Source organism: Diplotaxodon limnothrissa, linkage group LG23, assembly GCF_057381915.1.
Source record: "Diplotaxodon limnothrissa isolate DT_005_m linkage group LG23, D_limnothrissa_male_GT1.1, whole genome shotgun sequence".
NCBI classification, from domain to species: domain Eukaryota; kingdom Metazoa; phylum Chordata; class Actinopteri; order Cichliformes; family Cichlidae; genus Diplotaxodon; species Diplotaxodon limnothrissa.
In genome coordinates, this window is record NC_140617.1 from 11,955,078 (window position 1) to 11,973,271 (window position 18,194).

General features: G+C 41.4%; 1 protein-coding gene across 1 annotated transcript; it reads left to right on the forward strand.

Annotated features, from left to right (window-relative positions):
- Window positions 1-287: 287 nt before the first annotated feature.
- On the forward strand, window positions 288-16,211 carry atp8b3 (ATPase phospholipid transporting 8B3). Its single transcript, XM_085348793.1, has 27 exons — window positions 288-312; window positions 682-773; window positions 900-1,013; window positions 1,372-1,470; window positions 2,039-2,100; window positions 2,641-2,713; window positions 2,958-3,028; window positions 3,462-3,553; window positions 3,646-3,804; window positions 4,634-4,722; window positions 4,808-5,001; window positions 5,112-5,320; window positions 6,376-6,407; window positions 6,530-6,686; window positions 6,908-7,096; window positions 7,242-7,354; window positions 7,740-7,907; window positions 9,160-9,271; window positions 9,400-9,475; window positions 9,570-9,693; window positions 10,774-10,960; window positions 11,074-11,297; window positions 11,388-11,471; window positions 11,553-11,777; window positions 14,604-14,742; window positions 14,951-15,081; window positions 16,056-16,211. Exons 1-27 carry the CDS (start codon window positions 288-290, stop codon window positions 16,194-16,196), a joined length of 3,381 nt encoding a protein of 1,126 aa, XP_085204919.1. The 3' UTR covers window positions 16,197-16,211.
- The last annotated feature ends 1,983 nt before the right edge of the window (window positions 16,212-18,194 follow it).

Sequence of the window (18,194 nt, forward strand, 5' to 3'; positions counted from 1 at the left end):
GCCATTCCGTACCATTTATCATCTCCTCTCTAACTGGGTGTTTTTTCAAGTGTAAATATGTTTCTGTTTTTGTGTTTTTTCCACTAAAACATGGTGAAAGAAGGTGAAAGAAGGTGAAATCTACTTTTCCAATAGGTTATTTTGATGAGCTCAGCCCTATTCAGATCAAATTGCTGCCTGTGTGGTCACTGAACTGCGATGAGTTTGCATGTCTGCTGATAAAACATATTTCTACTTTGTGTAGCAGCAAACAGGAGTCTGCAAGCGTCCAAGTCTTCATCAACATCATGGTCAATGAAAGTGCTGAATCTGGTACGTCTCTTTTGATCTTTGTACTTTATTTCAGACACCGTATTCATATCTGTGTTCATAAGATCTGTCCAGAAAGAAATGCAGTTGGATGTCAGTTTTGATTTGCAACCTTCACATCCACGCTGATTTTTTTTTTCTTATAGTAGATAAAGTTTCTTTAGCAGATGTTGTTTGAGTATTTTTTTTTAACTTTCTTAAGACTCTAAGTGGGGGATATGAGGAGAGGACTGACAGAGGTACTATACAGCATCCACCTGCATGAAAACGCACAGTGCAGGAAATTCTTTGCATCTGTAATCACTGTTAAAAATGACTCATAAAAATCACTTTATGTAAATGTTGTCTAAGATCACAGAGTTTTTCTGACAGGCTTCACATGGGAGGTGAGAGCAAACAGCCGCCACTACCACAAACCAAAACAGAAGAAATCCTTTCTGTGCTTCCGTTGGGGGAGATCCGCTGTGAGTCAGCCATCCCACACGAAAACCTTACACCTGCTGATACATTCAGAGTCAGGCTGATGCGCTGATGTTTGCATGTGTGTCTTCTACCTGCCCCTCTCCATGGCTCTCCGCATCGGTTGCCAGGACAATGTGGTGCGCAGCTACAAGTACACCCCCTTGACGTTCCTGCCCCTGACGCTATTTGAACAGTTCCAGCGAGCAGCCAATGTCTATTATCTCCTCATCTTGGTGTTGCAGGTCAGATGAAGGCTCTGCTGTGGCGTCTCGCTTTGTTTTTACATGCTATGAATCCAAAAATCCTGCTTTGTGTGCTTCTGTCAGCTCAGCTTTAACAAATGCATAATTTAATATGCTGACATTTTTACATTTTACACCTGATATAGCATGCTGCTAATTTTCTATATTTCACTTTTTCTTTTTTTTTTTACTAGTGAGCGTGATCACAAACCAGCTCGTATTTGGTTAATGTAGCTTGTCAAAATGAACTTAACTCAGCAGACATTTGCAAGCATTTTGCATAGTTTATATTAATGGTGGAGGAACTTTATCTGGATGATGTGGCTGACGCGTGCTTGTGTTTGCATGTGGTTTCAAGTGTGTCCCTGCCATCTCATCAGTACCATGGTACATCACCATGATCCCGCTGATCTCCATTCTCTCACTGAGAGGGCTGAAAGACCTCAGCAACGACATGGTGAGGCTTCCCGTCCCTCTCTGAGCTGCATGTTTCCGCTCACACAGATAAAGGAGTTTGAATATAAGTATGTGACCGGGCTCACGCATGCTTTTATGCCCATGCCACTTACTTGTTTCTCTCCTTCACTGTCCTCATTGACTCCTTGTCCTCTCCTCATTGACGGAACCAGTCATCCCAGTAGCATTAATTTATCTCTCCCATCATTAAAGCCTTTCCTTTTAAATGCAGGTGTGATGTTTTGCATGGAGAATTCCCTGGTTAAGTGCATCGCTGAGTTACGGTCGTTAACAGCTCTGGGTGAAATGCTTGCTTGACCCCTCTCTATTGACTAATCATTTAGTGGAGGGTGTAAATCTCCCAGCTGGTGTCACTGTAGAGCCTCGTAATGGCATTTCTCCTTTCTCCTCTTTTCTTCTCAACCTTTCATGGCCACCCTCACTCCCTCTCGCTTGCTCCTTGTCCATCACTCTTACCCTCCACCCTTGTCATGCTTCCCAGCAATTGCTCATTCTCTTTTACTCTCCTTCCATCTGTCTCCGTCCTTCTCTCCCTACATCCGATACAGGCAAGAAGACGCAGTGACTCTGAGATTAACTCCAGACCCTGTGACATTCTCATTTCCCAAAGGTGAGGACAAAGGCGGGGTTATTCTCTCAGGAGCCAACACATCTCCACTTTGAAACAGACCTCTAATGAACCTCTAATGAAGTGTGAATGAGTGAATCCCTGGATAGTCCCGTTTTCGCATTAGAGCAGGGCAAATGCACTGAGCAGTTTCCCCACTTATTGAAAGATAAGAACTATGACCAGCCTCTTAATGACACATGTTTTTTAACTTCTACTGTTTCTGAGAATATTATGTTGCAAATATTACACATATTACAGAAGAATTGTACTATTTCATGTAATCATCGCTGTCCTGCAAAGAACTAACAAACTAAATGCACAAAAAAACACAACCAGTGTAAAGATGATTCATTGTTTTTGTAATTAAACAGTATGAATCTGTAAATTCCTGCCCTGAACAAAACTTTAATTTGAATGTTGGTTACTAATTATGTTTTTATGTGTTGCTTTTTAAAACATTTTGCTTGAGTTTGTCTAGAAAACCATTCAAAAGGGTTTTTTCTTCTCAATCGTTCAGTTCTCGTCTGTTCTCTGTCTCAGTTTTCAAATGAAGAAGTGGAAAGACGTGTGTGTGGGGGATGTGCTGCGGATCCACAAAGACCAAGTCTTCCCAGTGAGCTTCTTGATTCATAAAACGTAGAAATGTGCAGCAATTTTTATTTGTCCTTGTTTCGAGAATATAATAACAATAATATTGTTAGAAAATACAGTACACGGTAAAAAAAAACCCCAGTATATTCTTAGGATAGCTGGATCCAACTGGATTTAGTGCGTGCTTTGTGTCAGTTTGTGTTTCCACACCTTCGCCCTCATCACCCTCTCTGCTTTGTTTTAATGTTTTCTGTTTTCCCACCCAGGCCGATCTTCTTCTTTTATGTAGCTCAGAGCCTCACAGTCTGTGTTACGTGGAGACGGCTGATATAGATGGGTAAAGAGACACAATCAGTCCGGTCCCTGAATAATTCTCTTAAAATGTATTGGCACCGCACACACTGATGTAAATGCAGAAACGTTTATGATGCTTAAAGTAGACAGTAACAGTAATGATACATTTTCTAAGTCTTTGAACAGGACAATAAAAATGCTTCAAATATGGGCGTCAAAAAATGTTTGTGAAGGAGAAAATTTGAAAACATGACATAAATGTAACATCTTTATTAATAGAGGAGGCAGAGGTGTGACTGTATGTGTCAGTGCATACAAATCGTCTTTTATTGAACTCATAAACTACAGAATTAAGACCGTACGACTGCCCTCATCCATATAACCAAAACATTAATTTGTGTTTTCAGTATTTTCAGTGTATTGATGCTCTTTTGTTTGACTTTGTAATGAACACTTCCGTTTTTTTCTTCATTTAGAGAAACCAACCTCAAGTACCGACAGGCGCTCAGCGCTACACATGAAGATCTGACCTCTAATCCCTCAGAGGAGGCCCTCAGTTCCTTTGATGGTGAATAAACCTATTTTTATTAAAAATACAGATGTGCATTTATAAAAACCAAATAGTAAGAGTGAGATCTAATGTGATTTTTTTTCCCCCAGGTGTTGTACGCTGTGAGGAACCCAACAACCGCTTGTACACCTTCAGAGGTCAGCTGCAGTGGCGGGGAGAGGGTCTCCTGTTGGACAGCGAGCACATCCTGCTGAGGGGAACAGTCCTACGCAACACAACCTTTGCGTACGGCTTGGCTATCTACACCGGTACTCTTTAGATGGGAAAGAGGAGTGGAACTATGTCATCTGTGTTCAGAAAACTGTTACTTTAGTGCACAGCGATATCACTTTTACACAATGTTCCCAGATCTGCTATGTTCACCTTGCACTCTTGCCTCCACTCACTTCAATGACAAATGTTATTATGAGGAATACAATCTGCTGCTAATAATGGTCCTGATTACCTCACTCTTATAGCTGTGGGCGTCTGGCAGATTATAGGCTCTTCCTGTCTTTTGAGTCATCATTGATTTGACATTATTGGACGAGGCAGAAGTGTCACGGATTCCATAGCTTTGACCCTTCCCGTTCTGGTTAAGCAGATCAGTACATCAAATTTATCCAGAGATGAGTTTCATACTATTAATCTGAAGCTGCCCACTGGTGTAACCCCAGTTAAGCCTGACAATAACTCTAAGCAAACTCGCATTCGACATAACCTGCTTCCATCAAAGCTTGCATGTTGTTGCTGTTGTAGGGCTGAGTTCAAATCAGTTTTCTGCCCTAGAATGGTTTTGTCATTTCTGCACACAAAGTTCAGCGACTTTCCACAGTCTGCGAGATTGAGACAGCATCGTCGGAAAACATAATGTGATACTTTATTGATCCCTGCAAAGAAAAACTCTCTCTTCCCCTGACCTCCCTGCACCGGGGTCAGAAACCCCCGGATCTGCTAGGAATTCAGCGTCTCGCTCAAGGGCACATCAGCAGAAGCTTGTTGACATGCGGGCTTGAACTCTCACCCTCTGGCTGCTTGACCGTCTACTCAATCAGCCCGGTCAGCAATAGCATCTAATAGTGGTGTTTTTAACGGCAGGCGCAGACACGAAGATCCTGAGGAACAGCGGGAAAGTGAAACTGAAGAGGACTCAGATGGAAAAAGTTTTTAACAAAGTGGTGATGGGGGTGAGTGCATGGAGGGCATGAGAATAACAACCACGAGACATTTTCTGCAGTTTTTATATACCCTGTGTGTCTGTGCTCTGTCTAGATAGTCCTGTGTGTGCTGCTGGCAGCTCTGTTCCTTGCCATTGGCAGTGGCGTGTTTTCTGCTCAGCTCATGAGACAGAATAGCGTTCTGTCCGCTCTGGTGTTTAACAGCAATGCTGTCTACACCGGATTCCTCATCTACTGGAGCTACATCATCCTTCTCAGCCCAGCCATGCCTATAGCCCTCTACATCTCGTTAGTTCCATCTACAATACTGCAATCATTTGTGGGTGGGGAGAAAAGTGGGTATGCACATCTGCGTGCGTGTGTTGGGTTATTATGCATGCATGTGTGTGTGCCTGCAGGTTTGAGCTGGTCCACACGGTCCACAGCCTGTTTATTGGCTGGGATTTGGAGATGTATTGGCAGCAGGCAGACAAACCGGCTCAGGCTAGGCATACCTCACTGAACGAGGAGCTCGGCCAAGTGGGATACCTGCTGAGTGACAAAACTGGAACACTAACCCAGAATCGCCTGCTCGTCAGACAATGCTGCATAGCTGGGGAAATCTATGGTAACAAGAGCTCCTTCTTTTACAGATTACTGACCTGAAAGTGTGTCGTGACTAAACAAAACACTATATTTAATGTGATATTTTAATTTTTCAGCTTAAAGCAGGCCAGACCATGTTCTGGTCATGCCACATGGGCAGGTGGATGTTTGGACAAGCCAAATACTCTGCTTTACAAAAGCAAAACTCATTAACAGAGAATACATCAGATGATTTTGCACAGATGTTTAGAATCTGTGTTTTAAAATGTAATTGCAAAGTGCCCAGTTATGCAGTTTTTATTTGGATGAAGCCACCATGTCTGGATTGGTTGAGAGATAGAAGTTGTCAGTTAAGATTAGCAATTTTGGTTAATGTCATAAAGTGTGGCAATTGTTATTTTATTTTTGCTGTTTGCACTTCCTCAAGGCTTTGTAAACCCACAAAGGTTTTTATGTTGTTATCTTCTGTGTTAAGCACAATGAGTTTAGGTGTAGTGAAATGTGCTATATTAATAAAATTGGCATTTAAACATGGGATCGACTCACTTTTGGAGTCAGCTTAAAGTAGCACAGAAGTAGCACAGAAAGAACTGCGTGTCTTTGTTGCTCAGCCGCTGATACAAAGTCACACACGAAAGCTTTAAATCAGTTTTTCTCATCAGCGTGACACAACTTTAGCAGCAATGACCCAGTTTGTTCCCCTAAGAATACTTTGTTAGCAACTAATGGTCCAACAGTACAGCCTGTGCCCAGTAATGTGTGAGGTTACATGCTGAGTTATTATTTGCAGCAATTTCCTTCATTAAAAACTCGTACAAGGTAAAGGTAAGTTCAAATTAGACAGCAAAGATTTACAGTTGAACAAAGACGACTCTGGAGAAAGATGCTTACATCATAAACCTCATCCCTCGAGAAAAGCCAGCGGAGACTCCTAACATGCTCAGTGCAACAGTAACCCCAACATTCACCACCACAGGAGAATATTAATACCAACCTTCACCACAGATGACACTTTCTTTTTTCTTTCTTTAAAACATATATATTAATAAATAAATGTCTTATTTTATACATTTACAGGTGATGCCTCAGTCGGGGCAGAGGATGTAGAGGTAAACAATTACACTTTTTTATATGTACTTAACCTTATTCTAAGGTATTCCCTAAAGATCCTTCAGTATATGTTTGAAATGATATCATCTTATATTCTACCTCTTTCCCCGCCTTTGGGCAGCCCATGGATTTAAGCTGGAATCCTTTCTCCTGTGGTGGCCTGTTTATGTCAGCCCCAGCCCTCGTGGACAGACTTAGAGGGAACCAGTGTCCGCTCAGCAGACAGTTCCTTACAGCGCTGGCTTTATGCCATACTGTCATGACAGAGTGGAAGAAACGTAAGGCTTTGCACATGTCGTGAGTCCGTAATGTTTTTTACCTAAGTTGTGAATTTTGTCAACTTAACTAAAGTTAAATAAAGATTAAAGGTTTTTTTTCTCTGCTATTATCTAAGAAAACCTGTAAATCACTAATCTGAATGTGCATGGCAGAATAACTGTGGTCCTTTTCTGGAAGACAACATGTTTTCCTCCTTTGTGCACTAACCGCGTTCCCACAGAGACTCCAGTTTACCAGGCTGCGTCCCCAGATGAGGAAGCACTTGTTGGTGCTGCCAGAGAGCTGGGCTGGGTCTTTCTTTCTAGGGCGAGAGATTTTATTGTTGTCTCAGAGCTGGGCGTCACTCGCAGGTATCAGCTCCTTGCACTGCTGGACTTCACCAGTCAGAGGAGACGCATGTCTGTATTGGGTGAGAGCAGCTCTTGTTAAACACACGCATATAATAGCTTTTTTCATTTGGCTCACACAGGTTTGATTCTAAGTCAAACAGCCTTTTGTTATTTCTTAGACATCCTTTTGTTTAGTCCATACTAAGAGGGGGTTTTTGCCTTTAGTGCGGGAGCCAGAAGGTGGAATAAAGTTGTACTGTAAAGGGGCAGATATAGTGATCCTGGAGAGACTGCAGAAGGACTCTCCACATCAGGAAAGGACTGAAAGAGCTCTAGAGGTAAAGCATTCCTGTTTTGAATCACTATGCTAAGCTAAATTAACGTAATGTTTTTTCCGTCCTGTTAACAGTTATCACGTACTCTGCATTTGCTCTCAAATTTCTGTGACTGCGATGTGTGCAAGTCTACACAGACTAAAACTACATTATCTTCCACTACAGTTATCATTTGTCACATCATCAAACCATCTACACACTATACTGAAGGCTCTTAATCAATGATTAGTAGGTTTTCAAGAACGGATCCAACCAGTCGTTACTAGCTAATGAGATAGCTGAGGCATCCCTGATTATCGCTTGTTTTTTTTCTTCCAGTTCTGCCTGAAGGATTACTCAGTAAATAACGTCAGCCTATCAAAAACCAATCTAACTTATCTTCTGTCAGCTGTTTGCCGAGGCCTGTCTGCGGACACTGTGCGTTGCGGTTCGATCTGTTCCTGAAGCATCATGGGAGCAGTGGAACAAAACTCTGGCTCAGTCTGCCACCATGGTCACCTGCGACCGTGACGCGCTGCTGGAAAAATTATATGACGAGATGGAAATGGACCTGCAGGTGGGCTCGTGCTCAGTGTGGTTTTATATATTGTCAGTTCTTCATTTAAAGGGTTCTAATAATGTTAATGCTTAAAGATTTCAGCCCTTTATTTTCCCCAAAATTTATTTTCGCATTTGTGGAGCTGAGCGCAGACTGATTTAAAAAAAAAATTTCTTCGTTAAAACCTGTTTTATAAGGTTAAACTTGACCAAGTTTCTCACATTATTTTTGACTCTGATGCAGTCATACAACTTTAGACTACAATCACAAAGATCTGGTTTCACCATACACCATTTTCAGTGAATGAATCTCATGCAAAGCTTGAGGTCAGTCATGAGTTGTCCTACCACGCTCGGCACATCAAAACAGAGTTCCACTGTGACGTCCAAAATTTTAATTTACTTTTTACGTTTCATAATATTTAAAATATTCTATATTAAAATGCAAATGTGTTTCTTTTTATCTATATTTGTTTATTATTTTTATTGCCCATTGTTTGGTTTAGTAACAGCAAATAGATTACTGATTTGAAGCATGTTTGTAAGTGATTAAACGTCTAACCAAACTGCACTGGGTTTGCAAGAAACTGTTGATTGACCACAGTCCACTCAGCATTATCACCACAAGCTAAAAACAGAAAATTTGCCTGCATCAGTAAAGGGGGCAAAAGTCGCAGGTCAGACCCGTAAGCTTTTTGTGTATTTTCCCCTATAGCTGAGAGGTTAACTGCATGAGGATTTGAGGCAAAACACTGCAGTGTTCTTGCACTTTATGCATCAGAAACTGTTCAATAAACTGCATTTTTAAACATACCTTTGAGAGATATTTGTAGACAGTTAATTAAGATAACAAACACTGGGGATGTTTGAAAGTCTGGTAGTTTGTGATGGCGTCGTTTATTCTCAGTCTGCTCTCTGCTGCATCACTATTTTGTGGAAACTGCATGAACTGCAGTGCATGCAACAAGCACACAACACATTGATAACATTATTGCCTGCAGCAATACAGTCTTTCTCACTGTGACTTTGGTTGCTTCTCTAAAATGATAATCAATTTGAAGGATGTCTGTTCCAACACATTGCAGGAGTTTTAGGGCACGCACAAATGCACAGGTAGGCACTCTTCCCCGGAAGAAGTCTTTAGTCTAATTTAAAGGGCTGATTTCATATTTTTATGGGCATAGTCATAGAACTTTGTGGTATGAAATATGTATGTAATATTTAAAAATGTGAATATGCTGTATGGATGCTGAAATTAAGTCTTGCTTTAGCTGCTGGGGGTGACGGCAATTGAGGACCGACTTCAGGATGGAGTGCCTGAAACCATTGCTCTACTTCAAGAGGCCGGGATTAAAGTATGGGTACTGACTGGAGACAAAAAAGGTATTATGATAAGCTGTGACACAACAAGGAGCATGGCATAAATTCTGAACGTGTCATAAAAATAAAGTTTCACAGTGGTTTCTGTGTTATTCTGATTCCATCTGTGACTTCTTTCCTTGTGTTTGTAGAGACTGCAGTGAATATTGGATATTCTTGCAAACTACTGGATCCTGATAGCAGAATAGTAGAATGGGACGAGCTGAGGTTAGCAGTGTTAGAAATACACAGACACATCCAACCACATGCACATACACACGCTCACACCATCCCATTGATCTTTGTTTGTTTGCCCCTGCAGACAGATACTCCAGTCCCCAGATCCACGGGTCAGTTTCTTTAAGCCCAGACAGACAGAGCTGTGGGCTGTAGACAAGGAGATGGCTGTAGCAAAGACTTCCGTGGTCCTCACCGGACCTGAGCTGGTAAACACACCAACCTGTGCTATACATAGACAATGTAAAGTTTTGTAAATCTTATGATTTGCGGACGATTTGGTTTCATGAGAAGTTGTATTCTGCAGAGACATGGAGAGGCGATATTAAAAGGTGTTGAGCAGTAGATTCTTCTGTTTCTTCTTCTTTTAGGACTAATTTCTTGCGCCCAGTGGAATGATCAAACAAGAAATCATTAGTTTTACATTAATTGGAGATAAATTATCTGAATTTCAGGAGCGGGACCACAACTCCAAACATGCTGCTTCCAGGTCTCATCTATGTTTGTTCCCCCACTTCTACAAACTGTTCGTTCTCGTTTTCGTGCCTCACCCTCTCTCAACTTTTCAATTCTTTAACTCATTCACTTCTATTTAGTACATGAGGATCTGCAAGGCCCGGGAGCTGCCGCCAGTCCCCTTCGAGGGTTTTGTTGTAGGGTTATGTACAGTGAGGTGGTTAAAGTAATTTTTTAAACTCTAGAAAGTCTTCTGTTTGTTACTATCAGGCCTTTATTTCTTTATTTCAGTTCTTGTTTTTTATTAAGCCTGGATTTGTTGTTTTTGAGAATTCTGATTGGTTCCTTCATAGTTTCTCGGTTCTTAGTTTTGTTGATCATTTAGCGTTGATCTTCATTTATTCACTAGTACTTGTGCCTTCAGTTTGCGTTAGTTACTGCTTGTATTTAAAGAGTTTCTTAGTTCCTCTGTTTTCTTCCTGCATTATCTCCTCTGTAAAGTTCAAATTTCTGTGTTTCCTTGTTTTTAATCATGTTTTGCTTTACTTTTGACTTCTCTCCTGTTTCATACCTTTAGTTTTACTCCCCCCTCTGTCTCTGTCTAAATTAAGCTCAGTTTTGTCTCATTACCCTCCTGTTCCTGCTTCCTTGATTACCCTCTTGTGTATAAATAGTCCAGTCCTTCCCCTCACTCTTTGTCTGAGCATCTGTTAACGTCCTCTTTGAGTCTATTGCCTTTTGGATTTTGTATCTTGGACTTTGCATCAGCCATAATAAATGACTTTGTTATTTAAGTCTCCCTCGCATCTACGCATTTGTGTTGTTTTCCCCAGACAGAGTTTGACCAGAGGCCAGAGTGGGGGGCCACATTCATGAGCCTGGCAGAACATTGTCAGTCTGTGCTGTGCTGCCGCGTAACACCTGCACAGAAGGCCGAAATCGTCACGTTGGTGAGAAAACATACCAGCTCAGTGACCATGAGCATTGGTGATGGTGCCAATGATGTCAATATGATCAAGAGTAAGGGTTTATTTGTAGTTCTACAATATAAAAAAGTAAAAATAAATCAGTGTGCTCTGATCATTTGTGTTCATGTTTTAACATTTGCCTCCTTCCTCTTTCCTCAACACCAGCGGCTCATGTTGGTGTGGGTCTGGCAGGAGTGGAGGGAGGTCAGGCGGTGCAGAATGCAGACTTTGCATTGGCCCAGTTCAGGTTTCTGCAGCGGCTGCTTCTCGTCCATGGCCGCTGGTCCTACTGGCGCATTTCCCTCTTCTTGCGCTATTTCCTGTTTAAGACCTGCAGTTTTGCCCTTGTGCATCTATGGTTTGGTTTCTTCAATGGCTTCAGTGCTCAGGTTAGACAAAAACAGATATTAAATTATGCCAGTTAAAGCCTTATAGTCACGGCATGAAGTGAGGTTCAAAAAATTACGTTTCTCTCACAGTCTCTGTATGAATCATGGTTCATCGCTTTATACACGGTTTTCTACAGTGCATACCCAATTCTTTGCCTGGCCTTTTTTGAACAGGTGAGCTGGAGAGTTTATTTTAAACTAAAAGAAGATAAGTGTGAATGTCTAAACAATAAAAATCGCCTCTTTCTTTTTTAGGATGTCAGCGCAGAAAAAAGCTTAAATTTTCCCGAGTTGTACAAGTGTGGACAGAGACATGAGCTCGTGAGCCCTCTCAAGTTGTCCTTGTCACTCCTGCATGCTGTGTATGCATCGCTCGTTTTCGCCTTCATCCCGCTCTGCGTTTTCGACAACACGGTCTTTGACTACCAGACGATGGCGATCACGGTTTCCATGGCAGTTACGTTCACTGCCATGATTGAGGTCAGGATGTCTTATGGTTTTGTGTGTACATGGGCAATGCCAATAAAGGGCTATTCTATTCTTTTTTTCATAGATGCAGTTGTCACAGTGAAACAGAAAGTGTAACATTTTTAACTGATTTATATTTATAATAACCACGGTTAAATGTTTTGTAGATAGTTAATTAAGTTTTTTGTGAATGTTATGTTATGAAAACTTCATAATGTTTACAAAATGTTTTATAATTAATTACCTACTCATCTATAGCCACTGTTGGAATACATATTTAATCATTTGAAAGCGATCATTAAAAGTGAAGGCCTTCCCGCTGAAGGCAATCACTTTCTGGCAGACGATCACTTTTTGGCACAACACCTGGAGATAAGGGGGCAAAACAATCACATTAATGCTGCTGTTTGGTTGAGGCAGAATAAAATAGTCGTGGTAAGACAATCACACGACCACTTTAAGATGACAAAGCAACAAGGTGATATATACCACGTAAAACCAGAGTCATAATAAACAATATATACACAGACATATATACACACATATATAGTTTCGCCACGTTTACTGTCTAAGGAGAGCGTTAGAAAGCACTCTCTGCTTATGACCAAAAAATAAAAAAACAAAACAAAAAACAGCCCGTTTGTGTTGGTGGAAAAATGCACCATGTCGACCAATCAAAAAATGATATGGCACCATGACATTTGGTTGTTTAGGAAGAGGGGGAAAGAGAGAGAGAGAGCGCGAGTTTTAAAATGTGAGAGATTTGTGATGTTTAGCGTGTTTGGAGTGTGTAGTTAATGTGTTGTCTTGTGTATCTCCAAAAGTTGATTCTGTTCATCTGGACGTAGCATTTTCAGTGGAAGAAACGTTTCGTCACTCATCCAAGTGACGTCTTCAGTCTCAGCTGACTGCAGGCTTCTTATTCTGAATTCTGCAAATTCTCATGAGCATTGCATAATTATGATGAAGGGACTGACCTCCCAGCCCATTGTTCCTTCAGTGGGCTGGTTTCAGTAATTATGCAAATGTACTGTTTATAAGATTGGGGAAACCTGCAGTCAGCTGAGACTGAAGAAGTCACTTGGATGAGTGACAAAACGTTTCTCCCACTGAAAACGCTAAGTTCAGATGAACAGAATCAACTTTTGGAGATTTACTTACTAGGGGTGCAACAGTACTCGTATTGATATTGAACCGTTTGATACAGTGCTTTCGGTTTGGTACGCATATGTATCGAACAATACGAATTTTTTTATTTACTTTATCAACTTTTCTTCTGAAGATGCTATCTGTGTTGAGCGCTTAGTGGATCTGCGCTCAACTACTCCGCCTAGGCTGCACTGTCGAGTGCCGCGGTAGCTCGTTAACGGAGATTTGCCGCGTTATGGCGTTAATGTCACTTTAATGAGATTAACGCTGACAGCACTAGTGGGAACACAACGAATATGACTGCACATTTACACCGACATCATCCTAGTGCAAAGACAAGTGGAAGCAGACAAAAACAACAAGCACGCATGCTACAAACTTTACCCGAGTCATTTAGACAGCCGTTAGCACATGATTCTCCTTATGGGGACCTGATATGTTTAATATGCTGCTGAGAATATAGCCCAGAAGAAGCATAGCTTTTATTTTGGAAAGAGCCATTTCTCTGTAATAAACTCTCTTTTCCAAATATGAGTGATTTCTCGATCAGATAGATTTATTTTTATTATTATTTTGTTGTTTCAGCAACATTAAATTTAAAAACTGTACTTTTGAGTAAAAATATATATTTATAATTTTAATAAATGACAAATTAAAAAGGCATGAACATTTTTTTGTATTGAAAAAATATCAAACCGTGACACCAAAGTATCTAACCAAACCGAACTGTGAATTTTGTGTATCGTTGCACCCCTATTACTTACCTGGATGATTGAGCATGCATCAAGACGTTGTGTTGTGTAGTTAGTGTGTAGTGTTGTGAATAGTTTTGTGTTGAGTGTCAGAACAATGAGGCGACTGCCGTCTCCAGGTAGAAAACAGGAGGAGTGATACACCTGCTGTCAGACCTGCAGGTATCAGGCTGAGATGTTCTCCTTTATAGTGGACAGAAATTATTTTTTTGGAGCGGCACAAATAATTTGTGTGGCATCTTATTGAATCCAGAACAGCTGATTGTTCTGTAAATAGTTTGAAATGGTTTGAAAAAAAGGGTAAAAGGTAACATTTTCTACTAGGATTTTATGTTTTTTTTTCTCTGATTTTAGATCAATTGTGTTAATACAGTATGTCAAAATGAAAACATGACTGTAAATTCAGACACGTGAGGTTGTGCTGAAAAGGATGATACCAAACAAGGGAAAGTAAATAGTTTCTAAAGGTGAAATGTAGAGGGAAAATCAAAAGTGTTTAAAATGGCCAATTATACCCTGGACCCCAGAGAGTGAAACCTTTATTTAAAGTAATGCAATAGTTACTTTTCAAGTAATTAATAACTTTTAGAATCTTGTAAATCAGTTACTAACTCGGTTACTTTTTTGAAGAATTAACTAGTAACTATAATTAATTACTTTTTCAAAGTAACTTGCCCAACACTGGTGATCTGAATGTAATTATTTTTTTCTTCTTTTTTTCTAACACTGATCTAAATAGGAATGATCTGACCTTAGAAAACGTAATTATATAATTTAATTTTTATTTACAGTAATTGAACTATCTGCTGGTCCGTTATTTCGTATAGACTTACTATATGATTATATAAATGTTTACTATTCGGTCTCCTTTCTGACATGAACACTGTACTGCATATCCAGTTGGACTTTTATCCTTTAATGTGTTTCCACGTCTCAGATTATTCTGCTGACCAGATACTGGACCAAGTTCAACATAGCAGCTGTAATTGTCTCCGTGGGGCTGTTCTTCATCTGTACCAGGATCACCCACAACCGCTTCCTTTTTGAGCAATCACCCAAGGAATATATATTTCTTGGTATTCAGCACAGGCCTATTATTATTTGTTTGTCACTCTTGTGAGATTTTGCTTTAAGATGTCACATAACATCCCATTGTTGGACTAAAAATCAAAAAAGAAAACATGCAATAACAAGGAGCTGATTTCAATTTGTCTTTAGAAAATTGTGGCTCTCTATCCATTTCTGTCTAAAGATATAGTTGCTCTATCTTTGTCCTTTTATCAGGTGCGTCTGATTACGCCTTCACTGATCCAGTTGTGTGGCTCACAGCTCTGCTTGTTGCCTGGACAGCTGTTTTGCCCTCAGTGACTGCTCACGCCCTCAGTGTCATCCTCAACGCCCACGACAAACACAAGGTGATCTTTTTGTGCATGGGAGAGTATGAACGGAAGATCTACTTGTGTATCTTTTTGAAAAGGAATACTTCTCAAAAGGAAAAGCTAAAAATGTAAATTGTATGTCCATTTAGGTTTCGAGTCACTGAATGTCATGCTCCATATCTCACAGTTTGCTCAGTTTATGCCATCTCTCTGTCAAAAGAGAGAAGGTGTAAAAAGGGCCATAAAAACTGAGAAAAACTGTAGACTCATAAACTGCAGCTCTTGACAGGAAACACACAGAAACTTTGTCCTCACAGTCAACAATCACAGCGCATACCACGCCAAACAACCTGCAGCAGCTCGTAAAAACTCTGTTATTATCTGATCGTTTTCTAGTCATGTGCTGCAGTTTATTGTGAGCTTATTTTCAAAGAACCGGCAGACTCAGATGCAGTACACTAGACCAGAGAGCGAAGTTCAAAGAATTACTGAATAATGCAGCAGTTGCAGCGATGATCAGAAAATCATCAGAGACGGGATTCAACAAAGGCTGCATGGAGCACGAGGGGATCCTCAGACCACAGAGGTTGACAGAGAGTCTGTTGAGAAGTGGGTTGGCAAAGGGGTTGTGAGCACAGCATGCTGATTAGCCGATGCACCCAAGGTGTGCCGCCTGAGGAAAAAGACAGGAACCGGACAACACAGAGACACAGATACACCTTACCTACAGGTGCTGTGCTGGTGCCCAAGTCCAAAGCAGAGGTGAGAGAGCGTGAGAGACAGAGGAGGGAAAAGAGGACCAGAGAAAAGGAGCTTTAATAAGAAGACACTGGAGACAGAAAGGAGATCATGCTTGCAGTTGTAGCTGCTGCTGACATGCCCAGCCATCATCTCCGGTTCAGTTTACTGAGTTTCTTGTTACTCTTGGGTTAAAAGAAACAAAAAACACCCCCAAAAACCTTATATAAAGTAAACAGTCGCTGATATGTTTCTCCCCTTCTGTGACCCAGGTCCACAGTGTATCCCATCAGTCAGTGGAACTGAGGTCTCGTTTCAGAAGGGGGACGCCTCTCCGCCGTTCCTCTTATGCTGTCTCTCAGGGAGCTGGGTCCGGACGCCACATCACCTCAGCGACACACATGAGAAAGTGACTGCAAGTCATAACTGCGCTGTCTCAAAGGCGAAAAGCGACTGCCTGTGTGAAACATACGTAATGGAGAGCTGCATTAAAAGTTTTTGTAACAGATAACATCTATCGTCTGCTCCTGCAGCAAACTTTTCTGTGTCTTTCAGTGTTTTGCGTATGGTTCTGTGGGCAGTTCTGTTACACTATTGTACAGATGCTATTTCGAAATAAAGTTAATGATATAATGTACAAAATATATTATGCATCATAAATCTTGTTTATTATCTTCGCATTGGCACTTTGGATCTGTTCAAACAGAGGTAAAAATCAAATCTCCATCTGCTGAGGTTACAGCGGATTTCCTTTGAGGATCGAACCAAACACAATAAACTGACAGCATAGCCTTGTTTTACAATTGTTTTATTTGTTAATTTATTTCAAAACACGCAATTTACCCATATTATCCTTTTAAGTTTTTATTTTTCTGTAACAGTTATTACTCAGATTATTCTCCTTCTCAAAAGTCTCAACTAGAATGAAACTAAAAGTCCTCCACAGGCTCTCCGGCTTCTGCAGTGGGAGGAGGGGAAAAAAGGCTTTCTGAATAGACGCGAGTGGGTTTTTCCCTCGTTTATGTGGGTGCGGAGATGTGTGACGGGTTTACGCTGGGGTATGTGCATGTACACGTGTGTTCGTGTGTGTGTTTAAGTGCAATAAGTGGAATGTCCACACGGCCGGGAAATCACAGGACCCGTAGAGCTGAACATTGTCTTCTAGGTTTGGCAGCCAGATTGTCATACCTCTGATTTCATCTTTGGTTTCAGCAAACACTCTCAAAAGGCAGACTCACCCTCTCCAGCATGTGCCTGTGTCTGTTTGTGTGTCTGTCTGTCTGTCCGAGTGCAATATAAGCCACCATCTCCAGACGACTTTGTAAACTTAAGTAGGTACAATGAAAGTGTCTTTGCATTGATTGTGGCCCTTCCTTGGCGCTGGGGACAAAGACAGTCGAACATTGTAGAACGATGGAGCCATGAGTGTGGTGGATCGGCTTGCAAACATCAGCATGGACTCCATTTTGATGTCAGTGGCAGTTTGGGGCGTTCGTGTAAAGTTAAGTGATCTCAGTGTGGTGAAACATGGGATGCTGTAGTGCTCTTGTGTCCCCAGCCACTCTCACCATAACCTGAGTGACTGGGGTTACTCCGCCCACACTGGGCTCATGGGATTGGTTAATTGGCCGAGTAAATGGCTGTGAAGGTCGAAATGAGTGGGAGCGTTTAAATGTCGCGGATGGAAGGGAGAGGGGGTTGAGGGTTACACTCTGACCCAGCAGCAACAATTAGGATTGGGGGGGTCAGGTGTTTGCATAGTTCTCTGTGCAAAAGCCACCAACCGGAGCCATTTTTTAATTCCTCGCGGCTGGTTACATCGTCATTACATTAGCAGGACATTGTGGTGGGTGATGGGAAACATGGTCTTTGCACCACAGCTCTTTTTTGCACTGCTGCGTCGGACTACAATGGTGGCGGGGAACTGGTCATGCGATCGTCGGTTCGAGGGGTTTGAGCTGTGAGATCTGGTCGAGATGGGACGAAGGATGAACGAGTGAGTGGGGCAGTCGTTTGGCAGTCGGGCACTACAGCATGTCACGATTCAGAGAGCCTCTTTTCCGCGTGATTTTGTTCTTCCGTCCTTCCCTTCCTCTGGCCTGCCCTCTCTCTACCTTTTTTCTTGTTTTGAAACTGATTGTCTTCTACCATCACAAAGACACTTGGTTCTGATTGATTAACAGGTAACAGAAGAGGGAGAGCACAGTGTGACTGGGGGTGTCTACATCAGTCCCACCGGCAACCTATTCAATCCCACAGAGAAATGACACGAATATGCTGTTTGACAGTAGATGCGGACGACACTTCAGGCGGGATGATCGGTTGCCACATGGTACTGCGGTTGGTCGGTCAGTAAGAAATGGTTTCAGATTTTTGCATGACAAATATTGCAACCCATAGCAAAGGAACAG

What these genes read in the sequence shown, in the direction of transcription:
- atp8b3 (XM_085348793.1), top strand. Translation starts at nt 288, where the DNA reads ATGGTCAATGAAAGTGCTGAATCTG. An exon ending in ACTGACTGGAGACAAAAAAG is followed by an intron (nt 9,272 to 9,399) that starts GTATTATGATAA and finishes TTGTGTTTGTAG; the next exon opens with AGACTGCAGTGAATATTGGA. An exon ending in CGTTCACTGCCATGATTGAG is followed by an intron (nt 11,778 to 14,603) that starts GTCAGGATGTCT and finishes TCCACGTCTCAG; the next exon opens with ATTATTCTGCTGACCAGATA.